This window comes from Pyxicephalus adspersus, chromosome 2 (assembly GCF_032062135.1).
Source record: "Pyxicephalus adspersus chromosome 2, UCB_Pads_2.0, whole genome shotgun sequence".
NCBI classification, from domain to species: Eukaryota; Metazoa; Chordata; class Amphibia; order Anura; family Pyxicephalidae; genus Pyxicephalus; species Pyxicephalus adspersus.
This window is the reverse complement of record NC_092859.1, coordinates 111,662,821-111,678,915: the sequence shown is the minus strand read 5'-3', so window position 1 is coordinate 111,678,915 and position 16,095 is coordinate 111,662,821. Positions and strand designations below refer to the sequence as shown.

At 34.6% G+C, this 16,095-nt stretch overlaps 1 protein-coding gene across 2 annotated transcripts in view; it reads right to left on the bottom strand.

The window, feature by feature from the left end:
• The window catches only part of PLXNA4 (plexin A4), a 431,579-nt gene that overhangs the window by 12,892 nt on the left and 402,592 nt on the right, over window positions 1-16,095 (bottom strand). For both annotated transcript variants that reach the window (XM_072401850.1, XM_072401849.1), the window contains exons 28-30: window positions 7,640-7,830; window positions 4,757-4,926; window positions 1,001-1,213 (exon numbers count right to left, since the gene is read on the bottom strand). In XM_072401850.1, coding sequence (XP_072257951.1) covers window positions 1,001-1,213; window positions 4,757-4,926; window positions 7,640-7,830 — 574 coding nt within the window. The remainder of the gene's footprint in view (window positions 1-1,000; window positions 1,214-4,756; window positions 4,927-7,639; window positions 7,831-16,095) is intronic.

The window sequence follows — 16,095 nt, the reverse complement described above, 5'->3', positions numbered from 1 at the left end:
TGGGTAATAAGCTTCATGCACGCTGATTCTAAAATGTAAAATACTAAAGACCAGTGTTTTTCACCAACACCAGTCAGAAGGTTCATTTGTATTCCAGTAAACACATACTTGAGTCCATTCTGAAATTAACAGCTTGTGCTTTGATTCTGTGATAGCTGGTACAGGTGGGAGCACAGCAGTAATAAAAATCAGGATTTTCTGTTTTCAATGAAAAACCTAATTAACACCTATTGTGATTTCTTTTTTTTATCCAATAAAGATTCAAATCAGCTACAGGGATTCATGTTAACGGGTCCCTTACTTGTTTATTAGAAACCATCCAGCCAGAATCCAGAGACCAATTTATTGCAATGTACAGATGCACTGAAGCAAAATGGCATTGCACCTGCTGCTGAGTGTCAACATGATATGTTTAACACTTCACAAATGCTGTCTGAATTAACAATATATTAGGCACTGGGGAAAAAACAGACAAGTTCTCATGCTACCTTACACATTTCATCTGGCTAGCACTTTGCAACATATGTACAGAATGAGTATATTTAAATGAAGCCTCCTTAGGCAGCAGATTCCAATACCAATAGGTCTTTGATATTCTCTGGGTCTCCTGCAGAGGAGTTTCTGATAGAAGAACTGATTGTGTTACCCATAGTTAAAACATTTCTGGTCCCGTATTTAAATTTAGCATTGAAGACAGTTTTTCTTTCAGATACTATCATAAAAAACATTACTTTCTAATAGCTTTGCATTACCAACTATCTATGTCCATAAAAGCAGGGCATGTGGCTAGATACGTCCAGCTGATCTGGTGATCCTGGTAAGTTTTATATTCCCATACAACTCTATGGAAATGCACTCACTTGAAGTAGGTAAAGGGTCCTTTTCCATTGTAAAACTATTAGGAAAGAAGGTCTGTGAAATTAATGTTATGCTGTTTTAATGCTACACAATGACTATATACTATATGGTAAAGTTATAAAACCATTCACAAAACACTTACCTTTCTACCCAATTTTTATAACTTGGGATGTCCTTGGCATAGAGAAGCTTGTTTGAAGGTGAATCTTTGCCTAAACGGTGCTCTGAAGTTGAACATGAGTCCATAAATGTCTGAGCCACCACAGAAAGGCAAGCATCTGTAATGCTGTTCTTGTGTATGTCAAAGACAAACTGAGGATTTTTGATGACATTCACCCAGAACCTCAACGGTAAACTACCAAGAAAAAGAGAATACTTAGTAAATGCTATAGTGGAAAAAAAATTACTATAAATACTAATTGTAGAAATAGCATATACACAAACTGTTTGACTTGTATAGTAATTTTTAATTCTGAACAGTGTCACCTTATTAGCAGCAATTATGTAATAAAGCTTGATCAAAGACCAAACCTAGCCAATTGACTGGACAAAAAAAAAATCATCAAAACATTAATGAAGTCATTCATTTGAGTTTTATCAACTTGTTAGGATGAGAGCACTAATAATGGATATGAAGCCCTGAATAAATAAATAAGTAAATTGTGTTTACCCTTCCCCAGTACGTTTTTTAGGGAAATATTGGGACAAAAAAAATATTCAGGTTCTTAGGACAGCTGTACCAAGCACTAAATGTATTTTGATGAAATCATAACTGGACTGAATGGATGTTCAAACATTTAGGTACCACATGATGACTTAACTAGACCTAATTCCCATGTATATATGATGTACCTCTTTGCTCTTATAATAGTAGTTTGAAATTCCCTAATTCCTAAATAGTAACAACCCCCTACAAAAACCTCTATCCAATGTGGACATTTGACTGAACATGGTCACGGAGGTTTGTGGGGCTTGACAAAAGCCAAGCTGTTAGTTGTAAAGTCAAGCTAACTTTGATAAGGACACTGCAATGGAACTCGGTGAACTTGACGGTAGTTAATTTGGTTTAAAACTGGGGCTTACAATGAATGCATTTGGAGTAGGGCAATGAAAAACATCTTGGCTATGATTTTTAACAAAACACATAATACTGTTTGTAGAAACAATGTAATACATTTTGAAAAATGTAAGTAAAATTTGACTAAGGGCCTGTGTCACCTGGATTTTGTTCATGTCAGAATTGCTTCTTTCTTCCTTACAAGTCAGTAGGAAATGAAAAAAGGCAACCTAAAGTTGTTTGATGCAGCTTAGATGATAGTGCAGGTCAAATGCTGGTCAGAAGTTAGTCAACTGTCAAATTTGTTAGTCAAATGCACCTGCCAATAATTTCTAAATTACTTTAGAAGCTTCTTCTTTAGAAGAGGTCAAAAGCAAAAAGAAAAAAGAGGTTTGGAAGAAGTCAAAAGCAGGAAGAAAGGCCAAAGACCCAAACCTTAAAAAGAACTAATAGAAAAAACTGTGAATTTTGTTAACTAAAGCTAAGCAAACTTCAATATATGTCACTCAGCAAGCAGAAAGCCTGAGGGAGTGATGTGTGAGGTAAGCAAAAACAAAGACCCTAAAATTTGAGGTGCAGGGGGACTCTAATGCTTAAGTAGTTCTGACATATCCCTAGAGATAATCTGATATCTCTCTTGAAACTAAACTTCAGCCAGGCTGTGCAGCACTGATATGTAAAATACCTTAACCTATAGCAACCAGCTTTCACTTTATTTAATCAAATAATGAATAATCTATGACTGGCAAGGGTTACGGCACTTTACAAGCAACAGTGTTTCATGTAGTGCCTAATTCAAAAAAAAATTATAATATCTTCAAACTCAGCTACCAGAGCAATTTTGGCAGAGCTACTGAATTAATGAAAATTGTCTGTGACTGATCACTATCTGTATTGCAATCAGGGTAAAATGAACAGTAAGCAGGAACAGCAACTGATTGCACATGTTGGGGCAATATTGCAACCCTAAGCAATCAACTGAAGCTTTCTTCTTAGGTCTCAATCATCCAATGTCAGGTAATGTCCCTTTTTGTAACAGATCATTCAAATTATTGGTTATTAGCATGATCAAAAGTTATCAGTAAACATCCATTAAATTATCAGTAAACAATTGGTATGAGTTCTGTAATTCCACTCTGACTGTACATAAAGTTAACCATCCAGTTATGGTTAATCCAGCCCTGTATTTATATCTTATTTCCCAGCTCTAAATCTACTGATGGATGTCCTTTACCCAGTACTGTACATATTACTGGCAGTAGAACTTTGGGACAGTGGGATTCTTCCTGTCCTCCGTGACAATGAGCTGGATCAGGACACAGCAGTGACACATATACACAGCCTGGGCACCAATAAGTGTCTGACTAATGAAGCATTAGCATATTATTAACATTATCTGCGCTTTTAATCTCAACCTGATTGCAGCCACTCAGACTAAATGAGCAGGAGGTTTATTTAAAGGGGATGAAGGAGGGGAGAGAGGAAATGAAGAAATTATCTCTTTGCAATCAGATTAAATTAACTTTGAGTCACTTCTTATAGACCTTCACATCAATGAGCCTGCAATACAGGCTTCAGTAAACCCTTGATCACAGAGGAGAATACACTGTCATACTCAATCTCCAGCTCTATGGTAGTGTGTGACACAGCAAGATATAGATCTTGCATAACTGAATATTAGCTAACAAATCTTGAGCCTCATATCAATACTTGTAAAACATATTTTATTACAGTTGTAACATAGCTATCATATTTCCAGAAAACATGACTTTTTAAAACAATTATACAATGTTACCGATTTCCAAGTTCATTTTTAAAAACCCTGATGCAAACGAAAATAACTCAGTACATTAACATTAACCTGGACAGCACATTTCGTTATAGGGTGTTGGTGTTGATCCTGCATACACATGTTATAATACAATGGGAATGATTTGTTAAGGACTATAACAAAGAAAATGATCAGTCTAAAAGGGATAATTTACTTACTTAGTGAATGCAGTGGAAATTAGCTTTGCAAAGAATACTTAATTACAAGTAAAAAGAATGTTGAATTAGCCATCGAGAATGCCCCAACTACTGTTTCAACTACATCCAGAACAAAAGATAGAATAGGGGGCCCAAGCTAAAATGGTCACTGAGGCTGTCATGCTTCCAGGACTGTTCTGGGTATGCTCTCTTTACTTAACTCCTCTCCATATTAAAGGGTAGACATATAGTCTACCAGAGCATTAAAACATCCTGCTTTATTAGCTTAGGAAAGTATACAGGGTTTATTGTTGAGAACGGCTGTTGATGTTTTTACAATCTTAGGCCATCTCTTTCTCATGACATAGATCAATTTTTTTTTTTACTCTACATATTTTGTTTGAAACAAGCAAGTATTGTGCACATGAATAAACAATTTACTTGAGATATCAGTGCTGTAAAATATGCAAATAGGAGTGTATTATCATAACAACAATTCTTTCATCCCAAAGAGTAACTGTTGGTTTGTAAGAAATATTATTACGTGTAGTATTACGTGAAAGGTTGGGGTTAGAGTTTACTGGGTTACTTGATTAGGGTTCAGTTCACATTTGGGATACATTTTAAGAGTATTTTGGAGTAATTTAATTTTTGCAATGTGTATAATAATATCAGGTTGAAGGTTCAATTTAGAGTAGAATTAAGTTTCAGAGTCAGCAAATATATTATGTGAAGATAAGGGGATAGGAAGATGTAGAAAATAATTTCTGCAAACCTTTTTTCACGGAAAGCTCTGTGTAATGATCTTAAAGGGTTATACTGGATAATTTAAGACAGACTTTTTTTTGTTGTTGTCAAAGGCTGAAAACTTACCAGTTGCTCTTCCAGGTGTGTCGGACATGGGGATCATGGATATTGTGTTTGTCTGCTTGCTCATCCAGGAAATCAAACATATATTTGATGGCTAAGGGAAGAGCACTACCCCGATGTGCTGTGCTGAATATAGTCTCAAACAAGTCATCTACAAATTTTTGTAATGTGCCCTGTAAAAAACAATAAAATCATAAAACTATTGTTAAATATTAATATATATTATATATATATATGTTATATTACAGTCAATCATACTGAAAACAAAACAATCACAATGTTTTTTTTTCTTACAGCGTTAAAATAGTAACATTAAGTGAAAAGTGAACAATGTACAGGGAACACTAATTTATTAATGTATTGCACATCATAGCACAAGAAAGCTTTTCTGTTATGGTAAGAGGTGAAATCCTTAGATCAAACAAGCTCAAATATAGATAGATATGCAAACTGCATACTGAGTAAGACTTGGTCTGCAAGGCAACACTGCTCATCACTGATTTTGCTGCATGTGTCAAAATCTACCTTACAAGTTGAATGAGCTGATGCATTTGCTGCAGAATGTGTTTCTGCTGAGCTAACAATAACACTGTGACTGATTGAGCAAAAAGGAAAAAGTTACATTTATACATTTAAAAAATTCACCCCCCCCCCCAGAAAAGTCTTCTAGCCTAGTATTAGTATGGTATGGCTGGTCAAAGGATAAATCCTTTAGAAAGGATAAATCCTTTGACCGGTTAAGTAGTAAACAAGTGTGTATTTGAGATGTATATTTAGCCAGATGCGAAGAGTTTCACTTGCTATAAACAGTGGTGATTTGTGATTTTCAAACTACAAATGCACTTTTTTTCTTTTTACTTTGCTTTATATGTTCAAGAATGAACCACTGTTATATTTAGAAGTGTATGTCATGGATTGACACAAAACTAAAATGAAATTATGTGTATTATGTGTGTAATTTGGGCATAGTAAAGGGAATGAATTTAATCAAAGCTGGATTTTGACAACACCTGCTTGTGTTATGCAAGTTTTAAGGGTATGAATATTTTAGTCTTGAAAACACCTGCACTTAGTGAATCCCGTTTGCATAGAGTTCAGCAAGCAGCATGCATAAGCAGCATACGTTTTATTTTTAATACACTAGGAAATGTATTTTAGGAATTAATTTTATAACACCCCCCCTCCCACTCCAAAATCATACCTAATTTATGGAAGATACAGTTCAAGACAAATAGTTTAATGCATAGTTGAAATTCACACATGTGAACAGTTTTACCTGTCAAGGTATTCTTAGTTTTGTTTAACAAGTTATGTGATTCATAGAGTTCTGCTACACAGCATGGCTAGGCAGTGTACTATTATTTATCACTAGTATACTATTATTACTATTATTGAGCATTTCTGCCTCCTATACCTTTTTACCTTTCTGTTTAGCTCTGTTTTAGGTGATTTCTTTACATGAGTGGTAAGGTATAGAAACCTGGTATAGGTTTCTCTAACTTTTAACACTGGCAATTCTTGGTAAACAGCTACAAATTTCCTCCTACAGTTAGGGGAAAGCTTGATACATTTCCCGTGGTTTGTGGACATCATCAAATATTTTATTTTTATCATCAACAGTATTTAGGACCACTTCTGCAGACCAAGTTTTCCAAGTAGAATGGTTGATATTGTAGTAATTGGTTTCCATTCTTTCTTTAATTTTGCATTTTTAGGTATTTGCAGCATGTGTAAACATTTCTTACATCACTGGTTGGTAGTATGTCAGTATAGGCTAAAAAATAAGAAGCTTACAATAACTCAAACAGCAGAGTAAACCCAGAGCCACTGATGATTTTAAATATTCTGCGTCTCAATTATTTGCATCCTGATCCTTTAAACTTTAGTCCATACTGATATTTTTTGGTTTGCATCAGTAACTTGAATTATCATCTGGTAGGACTCCAGTGGATAGTGCAATTGTATGTGCCCTCCCCTTTTCAAAGAACAAGAGACATGTCTTTTTGGCTAAATCCATTAATATTAATTTATTTCTGATGCAGAACTCAAAGTATTTGACACCATATTTGATTTTGTAGTAATCATGACATTTAAGAAACTGCAGTCTCTAGTGCAGATATTTCCATCACTGAAATACTGTATGGCTTTAAGAAGCCAGGATAAAAGTTAACATTTAAAGTGTATCTCCAGTCATTCTTTTTACTTTTTAGTTTTAGATGGCTTGAAAAGGGGTTTTACCATTTGTGTCTGGGGTTTCTGATCAACCAACAACTTACACTACTCTTCTAAAAACATATTTTCTTATTATTTAAATATTTAATTGTTTTCTCAATCTTGGTAGCCCCTAAAAGTATGACTGGCCAACTGCAGGTGCAGAGAGTTGTTTTGTTATATTGTTCCAGAATTTTATGACTGCATGGCTGGTAAGGTACACACAAGTAACAAAAAGTTAATAAAGTGTTGCCATACATATTTAGAAACGTATGCACTCCTTTGAGTAGATAAAACCGGATGTTGTTCATTTACAATGTTTGCCATTTATTGAACTTGTATTAGTCTATTTCAACTGAATTGTGGTTTTCGCTGTCTTAGATAAATATTGTCACATGCTTCAACGGTACATCAATTGATTATATATAATTTTTTTTGTTAAAGGCTATAAATACCCTAATAGTCAATACACAGCCTCATGGTACTGCGTTCCTGTATTGTTAGGACCCATTTACATTGTCCAGCACAGCTTACAGCAGTAACATTTTAAATTTTAGCTGTTTTTAATGAAAATCCCAGTGCTTAGACTGAAAAACACCTTTTGCTTACTGGTTTTCCTTTTTTTAAATCTAAACAATCCACAAACTTTATATAAATATGAATATTTTGGCATACCTTAGTAGCTAGTAATCTTGTTAAATAAATTTCGGACACCATTTTACTTCCTCTGTCTCCTTCGTTCTGGTCTCCATGTTCATGGTTCTTCACTAAATGCCACACTTTGACTCCACTCTCTAAATCTGGTGTTATCATGGGTGTGCGAGAACGAAGACTGTCTGGGCTTCCAGTGTATTTAATCATGTTCTCTGTAGTAAATGATAAAAGACACAACTTTAACAATCTAGCAAGCATATTCAGTTGAGCAGTAGTAATGGCAGCAATTATATACAAAGGACAACAACCTATACTGACCAACTGGAAACCATTTGTTGCTGGTCTGACTACAAAGTGGAGGTAAAGAATACAGCCAAGAAATGCACTGAACTTCACTGAAGTAAGGTAAATTGTTTGGTGTTTATTTTAGATCACTTATGACCTCATATAACATACTACAAAGATTTAAAGGCAGCTTTTTGTAGAGGTCAATTTTGTATTGTTTAATTGACTTAATCCTTTAAAAGCTTTTGTTGGTAATGTTAATACAGTATCCTCAAATATTATCTGTAAAGAATAAGCTTAAGGGTGATGTCAAAGTGACTTACGCAAGGACACATATTCCTCTCTGATGTTCAATAGCATGATCTGAAAATCTGCAGATCAATAGCAATTCTAAAGTGGAACAATCAATCCCCATCTTATTTTATAAAAATAAAATGAAAATCTCATTTACACATTTGTTTATGAAAGCTAGAGCGTAATAGAGTTCTGGCTTCAAGCTATCTTTTCTGGTTATGCTCATAAGGAATAAAGCATGACAAAGTGAAATGATTAACTGAAAGGCAAGTAAAGGCAGCCCATTCTCAAGCCAGAAGATCAGACGGTATATATTGCATCTTTTCTAATCAATCCTGAAGACAAGGAGGCCGAGATGTATTAGTGTATAGATTACAATATGTTGCTTCAGCAGTGTAATTACAGGCATAAGTTGAACAAATAAATTCGAAAAGGGTGGACATCAATGTCCATCTAAAAAAGACTACAGCCTAAAGAACTACTATTATCAGACATACCAAACATTCTGTCTTGGCAGAAAGTTTCACTTTTTAACACAGGGACAATAAATTATAGGAAATAAATTAAAAGGAGCAAGTCCTTGAATTACGGTAAGTGTTGCTTACTTCCTGTTCTAATGACAAGAGTTAGATTTTGCACTTCCAATTACTTGGAAGTGTCCAAGTGACTATGAACATCAGAATAATAGAGTGGAGTTCATGTCTCCGATGGCTGCACAGACTACAGGAGGTGCTCAGACTGAAAGAGGTTCTAATTCTTCACTAGCCTGGCCAAAAGTACATTTTCAATTATTTTACCATTCCAAAGCTAAAATTGTTATTAAAACCTTTACGTAGATTGTTTACTGAAATGTGCAAACCAATATATATTTCAAAAAAAGTTTAAATGCAGATAAAACAATGCACAAATGATACTAACGGATTGGGTAAAAGTGAATAGACTCAGATAGGCTGGAGGTAATGGAGGTACTTGCCCTAAAGGTACAGCTACACTTTAAATTTACCTTCCCATATATATATTATCTGTTTTAAAGCTTACAGCTCTACTGCAAAAACAATCGTTGTGCTAAATACAATTTTTTGTGCTGTGTGGTTATAAGTGCTGGGACATTTTCCTACACTGGTAGAACTAATCAAGTTGCTTGGAAATCTGCAAAACAACTTTAGCAATAAAAGATCAAGTAAGATTAAAAGTGACTAACTACAACTAGATATACAATGGGCCGGATTTTTTAAATTTTCCAAGACTGGAGAAGATAGACTATCAAGCAACAACCTGGGTGATTCAGCAAACTTGGAATAAATCACCCAGGTTCTCCCATGATAGTCTATCTCCTCCAGTTTTGGAAAGATTTAATAAATCAGACTCAATGACCTGGATAAATGAGAACCTTCACAGACTCAAAACCAATGTTCTCAATTAATGCTCATTAAAGTACTCACGTTATAATTTTACAAGTTTGCTAACTAGTGAAAGAAATGCTCTTGTCCATTTAACATTTTGTAGCAAACAGTTATCCAGGCCAGAAAATTTAGAGCAAAGATAGAGGAAAGCGTTGATGAAAATGTAATGAAAACTATCTAAAAAGGCAATATAGGGTTGAGAGTCTGCACACAATTAAAGATAATAAACAAAAGAAAAAGGAAGGAAATTCATGATAAAAAAAATCTATCTTCTAAGATATTATTACCGTGATGAGCTTCTAGTTCAAAACTATAGCAGAATATGACATGAGTACAGAAGTAAAAAACACATTTAAATAGAGAAAGAAGGATATACGAGAACCATTTGTTGTATGGATAACAAGATACGATAGTTTGAAATGATACTGTATCATTATTATTCCCAATTCAACAAGCATTGAATAGATTCATTTAACAGCTACCTGTCACCTTGCTGACAAGAGACATGACTGCAAGAGCTTGTCAAATCTATTACAACTTTCCGTGGTATTGTAGATTTCCTGTCTGACTCACACGCTGGTTTTTAGTTTCTCCTCTTATTTTAAGCCAAGCCCCACAAAGCTTAACGCAAATATATCAGCATGAGATACAATTTTGTGTGGGAGCTGCCAATCACAAGACACATCTTTTGTAGTGTACCATTTTGTTTGTGTAGAGCTTCTACAGAAGTCATACCGTAGGCAAATGGAACAGAACGTTAGGGTAGGGATAGATGTAGAGCTTAATGAGGAACTACACTCTGATGGTTTAATTGTCAAGTGTAATACATATATTGTATGTATAACAGTTTTAAAATCTGCAAAGCATTTCTTTTTCTGTTCAACTCTAGTGATTTATTCACCCATGGCATATGACAAAGCCAGGAGGGTGATAGCTGTAATCCATACTGCAGTTTTACAGCTTTGCTTTTTGGCTCAAAGGAACCAAAAATGTGGTCCTCTATGTGTCCTTCTGTTTACAAGGACAGATTTTAAAACTTACAACACTCAACAGCAATCAGGTGGATCACTAAACAATTTACAGGGGATGACTGTCATTTCCTATGCTATATAACATCCTATATCCTATAAGACATAGCTCATCCTTTACCCTACCCTCTCCAAAGCGCTGTTCTCTGTCACTGGAAATGATCACGAAAGATTGTTTCCAGCAACAGAAATCTTTCATGCGTATGCAGCTTAACATGCATTTTATTATTAAAAAGAACAGTGACAAGTCATATACTAGAAAGACTATACATAGCAAATACATGTAATAATAGCATTTAGTATACTGTATCAATTATTTATTTAATTCCACAAGCAGACCAAGATGTCCATTCAGTGACAGGGAAAAGGACACACAGTATAAGTAGAGATACTTTTAACAGTCACTTTTCAATCACAGGGTTAAGATACATTTTGTCATCTGAACTATAATGCCTGAAAATATAAACTCCCTGCACTTCTCTGCATGTAAATACAGACAAATCAAACATTTACAAATTCACCAATTCTCCCAATTCCATCATTACTATCAGGGACTTTCTTTTTGTAAATATTGACAACTACGTGTTTAATTAAAAATATTCTGGCACCAAAATACATTTACTGTAATGATTTGCTGAAGATTAATGATCACTTCTTGAATTCTTCATAAACATGGCACTTGGGATTTTAACTGCAACAAAGTTTTTAACTTGAACATATTTATACCTCCATAGAATCTCCTAATTTTCAACCCAAAGGGTAATAATAAAACATAAAGACCTTTTTTAATAGAATAGAAATATTCACATACTGTACAGTAAATCTCCAGGCTGAGAGGTCATTAAACCAAAAACTGGGGGAAGTACCAGTGGAGTATTTCTAGCAATGCTCCAATGAATGAAATTAATACTGCTAATTACACTCCTGTAAAGTTTAACCATGTTTAATGATGTATTTTATATGGTTATTAACACACAGCAGCATTACTGATGATTTCTACATTGTCCTAAAGAGCACTGTTAATGCTTCCTGGTCTTCATTATAATTACCGGGTAAGTGTCATGTTCATTTAGGCACTGACTGCTGTATACGGAAATTAATGATTATTTCTCATCCTCCAACTTTTTTTTTCCTAACATGGCAATAACAAGGAACGTAAGGGGAAAATATCTTTGAAAAGGTCACAGTGTCTTTCATTAATTGCAGCAACACTTCAGAAATTAATATTAATGAGACTTCTTGGCTCATTCGCATCAGTGGATAGTGCTCCCCAGGAGATTAAGTGACTGCAGTATTTTTGTTATCTGCAGTGGGGGAACCAGCATTCATCCATGTTCATTGTTATGTGAAAACAATAAATTGCATGTTGCTAAACCTATACAGTTCAAAATTGGATGACGACAAAACCCAAACTGTAATTAACTGCAAATAAACTGACTTATATGAATATTGCATGTCCTATCAAATTTTTTGAGGCTAGTCAACCAAACTCCTTACAATGCTACTTGCATTAAATTAAACAAGTTTCAATTATAGTTTATTTTACAATGTTTTAATTTGTTGGCCCATAACTATGACAGTGCTTTACCATCATATTCCTTAAAAATATTCAGATCCTTTACCTAAAGTGGATCTAAACCCTTTTTGGAATAAATGCGATCAGGTAAGTTCCAGGAGATGTCCCAATAAAATAGCCTTACCTGCTTGATCAAAATTGTTTTAAATACATTCACCTGTTCCTGTTCTGTTGCAGACACTGCTATCTTCTTTCTTCTTCTCTTCCTGGTTTTAATCTTTAACTACCTTGATAGACCAGGTCTGGATGATCAAGCTCCAAAACAAGCGTGCAGGAGTTCATTTGATCCCAGCAACTGAAGGGGAAGCTGGGATGTGCTGGGTATCCCAGCATCCTTCACTGAGCTACGCATGCTCAACATTTTTTGACAGCAGAAAACAGCAATCAGGCACGTAATTATGTTTTTTTATTATTATTGTTAAACTGTATTTATCAAGCACCAACATATTATGCAGCACTGTACAGTAATTACTGTACAGTACAGTTACAGTACAGTTAGTTACAGTACAGTGTTCATTTAAAGCAAATTTACAAAGCAGGACTTTAGTTTAAATTACTATGTCAAAAACTTAAACTAGTTGTTATTTATGACTGTTGGTAATTATGCTACTTTTTGCCTGTTAGTTAGATATCTGGGAGAAGCTATATTCCTGAAAAGGCAAAGTTAGAAAGTACTACTGTACCCCAACCATAACTACATGTAGACCTAGAATGGGTTTACATTCATCATGTAAAAAAATGCTAGCAGCTTTACACGTTTATTAACAGCATGCAGTTTTATACAGTTGTTCATCCTGCATGTTTTTACCTATAAAAACGTAAACGATTTTCGTCTGTTGGTCAAAAACATTACAATAAAGTAGCATAGTAAACATTACAATATAGTAGTATATGGTATACAACACATCAAAATGCACTGAATGCATTTTGTACAAATAAAATATATGTCTTTGAGCCCCTAATAGTACATTCATGTATGACATACACGTATCTCAGTTCTATTAATGCTGCAGATTTCCTGAATTTGTTGTCTGTTCTACCACTGGGAACTGCTTCGATGAGAATGCAGTCTAAAGAGAACTTTCCATCCCAATTGGAAGGTCACTGACCTGTATACATTTTTTATAACACATATTCCTCTGTTAGAAAGGAGTCCTAACACTTTCACACTTCTTCCCCATCCAATATATGATATAATTTCAACTTGGCAAAGCATTTAATTTTAGCTAAGGAAGATTAAACTATAAAAAGTCATATTGGATTATGAAAAGATGTCTTAACATCCTAGTATTTCTTATTGCTGCTTAAACTCAAGACTAAAATGCAGCAGCTCATATAGACAAAATACAGATATGTTTTGCATTACAGGGATGTCAGGACTTTAATTCCTTTGATCAACTTAATACCCTACTTCTAATTTACAGTATTATTTATTTATTTTATATATATATTTTTTATTTGCTTTATTACAGCAAGAGATTAAAAAAAATATTTTTTTCTGTGCTTTCTACTGCAATACAACATCTAAAAAGAAAATAAACAGCTCTATGTTTTGATAGCATATCCAAATAGATAGATGGATAGATACTGAACATTGTTGTAGACTTTCACCCAAATGAAATTGTATTGTGTTTACTTTATAATGATGTTTGTTTATGGTATAAGTACAAACAAACCCTACCTTATACAATTTTGTCAATGGCTTTATTTGAATTGAGCAAGTCAAGGTAAGGTATTTAAGCTAATAGGGTTTACTATAGTTCTATTTCAGGGCCAGGCCAAACTGAACTTTTATTAAAGGGAAACCTGAGACAATCCTGGGCAACTTAAAATGAGCATATAAAACAAACATCAGTTATAAAATTGCATGTCACCACAATCAGTAGGTTTAGATATGCTAAAAAATAATAAATATTGCTAAATAATATTACCCAAAAGTTGATATTTCCTGTAAAGATGAGATCCCCACCTTTATAGACTCACTGATGTGAGGCTCAAAAGGTGGAAGGACCAAGGTTAAGCCCAAGGTAAATATAGGTAAAAGATAAAATCATGCTGGTTGCTCTAGAGATTTTAGTTATAGCTTTGTTTTTTCACCCCTTTTACTAAATACATCCAATAGAGAATATAGGACCTAAAACTAATGTAATGCCATGAACATTAGAATTCCACAAGGAACTTCAAGAATAATTGCTTTATTTCTTCCTATGAGGTTCAGGAATTTTGTTAGCTACTGAAAATCCTTTTCTATTTAAAACAAGACTTTTAAATACACTATTGCACTAAGAAGTCTCTGATGACACATTTCTATAGAATAATGTGCTATATAATCGCCTATATGCTTTCATGCACTGCTCAAAGAAAAATACAGGGACCATGGGGATTTCTCACTTGTGCTAAAAATGTAGTAAATGATGCCGCATACAGTAATTTTCTTTCAGCAGGTATGCTTATTTAATTACACTTAATATGTCCTCTGAGCCGTACAGTGTACATCTTTGTAAGTTCTTATGTTCCGTTAAAGATGAACTACCCTTGTATTTAGCAGACCCAGCACCTCAATCATTAAATGAAATTTTAGGTGGAGGGGGGGTGAATTTTTTATATTTTTTTTTTACCTCATCCATTGCTCCCCTAGCAGCCAAACATTACAACCTTCAGGTTTTGGATAGGCCTGTGACATCCCTACTAACTTACTGTCAGTCCTGCATTGTAGGGGATAAGGTCAGTGGCTGCCACTACTACTGTGAATGTTTTGAGGCTGCCAAGGACTGGTCACATGGGGAGCAGGGAATAAGATAAGTTAACCTGCTGTATACATCACCCTTGATCTGAAACAAAATTTAACCCATGCAGTGCATGGGGTAGCTCCACACCAAGGTAGGTTTTGTAAAAAATCTAGAGAGCTAAACATTCAACTGTATGTGCCATTCACAAATGAATACAGACATTTCCTGCATAAAAAGCTCTTAAATCATGGTATTATTTTTTGGCACATTTTGATGTGCCATTACATCTTTTTGTTGGCACATTTGATATGCCATTTGATTACATCGCCTAGGGATAGTAATTCAAAAAAAATACATAAACCTGTCTCAGTAAAGTTAGGAGTTCATGAAAGATCATACGTTGCTTTACAGGTGTGTGTTATATGTTGGGTAAAGTATTGAAGTTGTACTTTTGGGCTTTACAACAGAATATATAAAGAAGCAACCAATCAATATTTTCTTCAGCAGTCTGCTTACCAGACAGTGAGAAAAAGTTTGTTTCAGCCAGTGTGTTAATGTACCAAAGGAGATTAATTGAAAGCATCAGCCGAGCTTCCTGTACAGCTCTGTTGACACCACAGATGCCTCATTACGTTCAGTTTTGTAAGTGACATTCTCAGCAAAGAGGTTGGGGGGTTAAAAGCAGAACCTAATGATCCTTTTGATGCTGGTAGACATTTCACGCCAGTAATAACCAGCCTGAACATTTCCCATAATCCAATTCATCAACAACTTAATAGCTATGGTGAAAAAAAAGAAATATTGGCTTCAGTACAGTACATTATGGCAGGTTGCTATGGGTTAGATTTTGCACCTTGGAAAGTCTTGAAATGTCTCAATGTTGTTAGCAAATTGCAATTATATTTTATTCCTGATACATCTGAATCATTTTTAAAATTAACTTAGGATCATTTGCTTGGGTGACTGCAGACCCATAGCCAATGAACTGACATTTGAGAAACAGTGCTCTAGATAATTAGAACATTATGTATAGAAAACTATAGTAACCTAACAAACTGGTAACAGAGCTGTGAGTTCCCATAAAATCCCATCAGGCCATAAACAGAGGGATATCCAACCCAATCATAGTTCAGATACAACATAGCTGTTGTACAAGTGTGAA